The sequence below is a fragment of the Coregonus clupeaformis genome, chromosome 21, assembly GCF_020615455.1.
Source record: "Coregonus clupeaformis isolate EN_2021a chromosome 21, ASM2061545v1, whole genome shotgun sequence".
NCBI classification, from domain to species: Eukaryota; Metazoa; Chordata; class Actinopteri; order Salmoniformes; family Salmonidae; genus Coregonus; species Coregonus clupeaformis.
Window position 1 is genome coordinate 45,922,567 of NC_059212.1, and position 2,500 is coordinate 45,925,066.

At 41.0% G+C, this 2,500-nt stretch overlaps 1 protein-coding gene across 1 annotated transcript in view; it reads right to left on the reverse strand.

The window, feature by feature from the left end:
* LOC121534514 (piezo-type mechanosensitive ion channel component 2) overlaps positions 1-2,500 on the reverse strand; it is a gene marked incomplete at its 5' end in the record, with an annotated part of 210,421 nt that overhangs the window by 136,082 nt on the left and 71,839 nt on the right. Inside the window, 1 exon segment of the mRNA XM_045206050.1 lies at positions 822-931. Within this exon segment, the coding sequence (XP_045061985.1) occupies positions 822-931 (110 nt within the window).

Here is a 2,500-nt window from a genome sequence, read left to right on the forward strand (position 1 = left end):
CCCAGGAAGAGTAGCTGCTGCCTTGGCAGGAACTAATGGGGATCCATAATAAACCCCAGGAAGAGTAGCCGCTGCCTTGGCAGGAACTAATGGGGATCCATAATAAACCCCAGGAAGAGTAGCTGCTGCCTTGGCAGGAACTAATGGGGATCCATAATAAACCCCAGGAAGAGTAGCTGCTGCCTTGGCAGGAACTAATGGGGATCCATAATAAACCCCAGGAAGAGTAGCCGCTGCCTTGGCAGGAACCAATGGGGATCCATAATAAACCCCAGGAAGAGTAGCTGCTGCCTTGGCAGGAACTAATGGGGATCCATAATAAACCCCAGGAAGAGTAGCCGCTGCCTTGGCAGGAACTAATGGGGATCCATAATAAACCCCAGGAAGAGTAGCCGCTGCCTTGGCAGGAACTAATGGGGATCCATAATAAACCCCAGGAAGAGTAGCCGCTGCCTTGGCAGGAACTAATGGGGATCCATAATAAACCCCAGGAAGAGTAGCCGCTGCCTTGGCAGGAACTAATGGGGATCCATAATAAACCCCAGGAAGAGTAGCCGCTGCCTTGGCAGGAACTAATGGGGATCCATAATAAACCCCAGGAAGAGTAGCCGCTGCCTTGGCAGGAACTAAAGGGGATCCTTAATAAACCCCAGGAAGAGTAGCCGCTGCCTTGGCAGGAACTAATGGGGATCCATAATAAACCCCAGGAAGAGTAGCTGCTGCCTTGGCAGGAACTAATGAGGATCCATAATAAATACAAATACAAAGCATAGTGTATTATTGAGCAGCTGTGATATTAGTTCTGACCCTTCTTCTTGGGTTGGTCATCCACATGTACATCAGTGAGTACAACAGCCTCCTCTCTCCGCTGCTCCTGTCTCTCTGTCAGAGTCTGTCTCAGCAGCAGCCAGAAGCTCAACAGACACAGGATCTAGAGACAGATAACAGACATCATTACAGACACAGGATCTAGAGACAGAAAGCAGAACTCCTTTAATGTAACTCACAAACATAAGACAAAATCACTTTTACCAGAAACACAGAAATCTGGACATAAAGACAGAGATGATCATACTTTCAATCATTAGCATAAAGACATATACTTTAATGTTCCCAGTTGCCTCAATAAGATGAATTGTCTTTTACAAGAGACCTGGTCCTAAATGCAACAGTTGCAGTACTTTCACATAGTCAGCAGTTCCACAATAAACATTTACATTTACGTCATTTAGCAGACGCTCTTATCCAGAGCGACTTACAAATTGGTGAGTGTTCTATAACAGTGACAGTTCTATAAGAGTGACAGTTCTATAAGAGTGACAGTTCTATAAGAGTGACAGTTCTATAACAGTGACAGTTCTATAACAGTGACAGTTCTATAAGAGTGACAGTTCTATAACAGTGACAGTTCTATAACAGTGACAGTTCTATAAGAGTGACAGTCCTATAACAGTGACAGTTCTATAACAGTGACAGTTCTATAAGAGTGACAGTTCTATAAGAGTGACAGTTCTATAACAGTGACAGTTCTATAAGAGTGACAGTTCTATAAGAGTGACAGTTCTATAAGAGTGACAGTTCTATAACAGTGACAGTTCTATAACAGTGACAGTTCTATAACAGTGACAGTTCTATAAGAGTGACAGTTCTATAAGAGTGACAGTTCTATAAGAGTGACAGTTCTATAAGAGTGACAGTTCTATAAGAGTGACAGTTCTATAACAGTGACAGTTCTATAACAGTGACAGTTCTATAAGAGTGACAGTTCTATAAGAGTGACAGTTCTATAAGAGTGACAGTTCTATAAGAGTGACAGTTCTATAACAGTGACAGTTCTATAACAGTGACAGTTCTATAACAGTGAGAGTTCTATAAGAGTGACAGTTCTATAAGAGTGACAGTTCTATAAGAGTGACAGTTCTATAACAGTGACAGTTCTATAAGAGTGACAGTTCTATAACAGTGACAGTTCTATAACAGTGACAGTTCTATAACAGTGACAGTTCTATAAGAGTGACAGTTCTATAACAGTGACAGTTCTATAAGAGTGACAGTTCTATAAGAGTGACAGTTCTATAACAGTGACAGTTCTATAACAGTGACAGTTCTATAAGAGTGACAGTTCTATAACAGTGACAGTTCTATAACAGTGACAGTTCTATAAGAGTGACAGTTCTATAACAGTGACAGTTCTATAACAGTGACAGTTCTATAAGAGTGACAGTTCTATAAGAGTGACAGTTCTATAACAGTGACAGTTCTATAACAGTGACAGTTCTATAACAGTGACAGTTCTATAACAGTGACAGTTCTATAAGAGTGACAGTTCTATAACAGTGACAGTTCTATAACAGTGACAGTTCTATAACAGTGACAGTTCTATAAGAGTGACAGTTCTATAACAGTGACAGTTCTATAACAGTGACAGTTCTATAACAGTGACAGTTCTATAACAGTGACAGTTCTATAAGAGTGACAGTTCTATAACAGTGACAGTTCT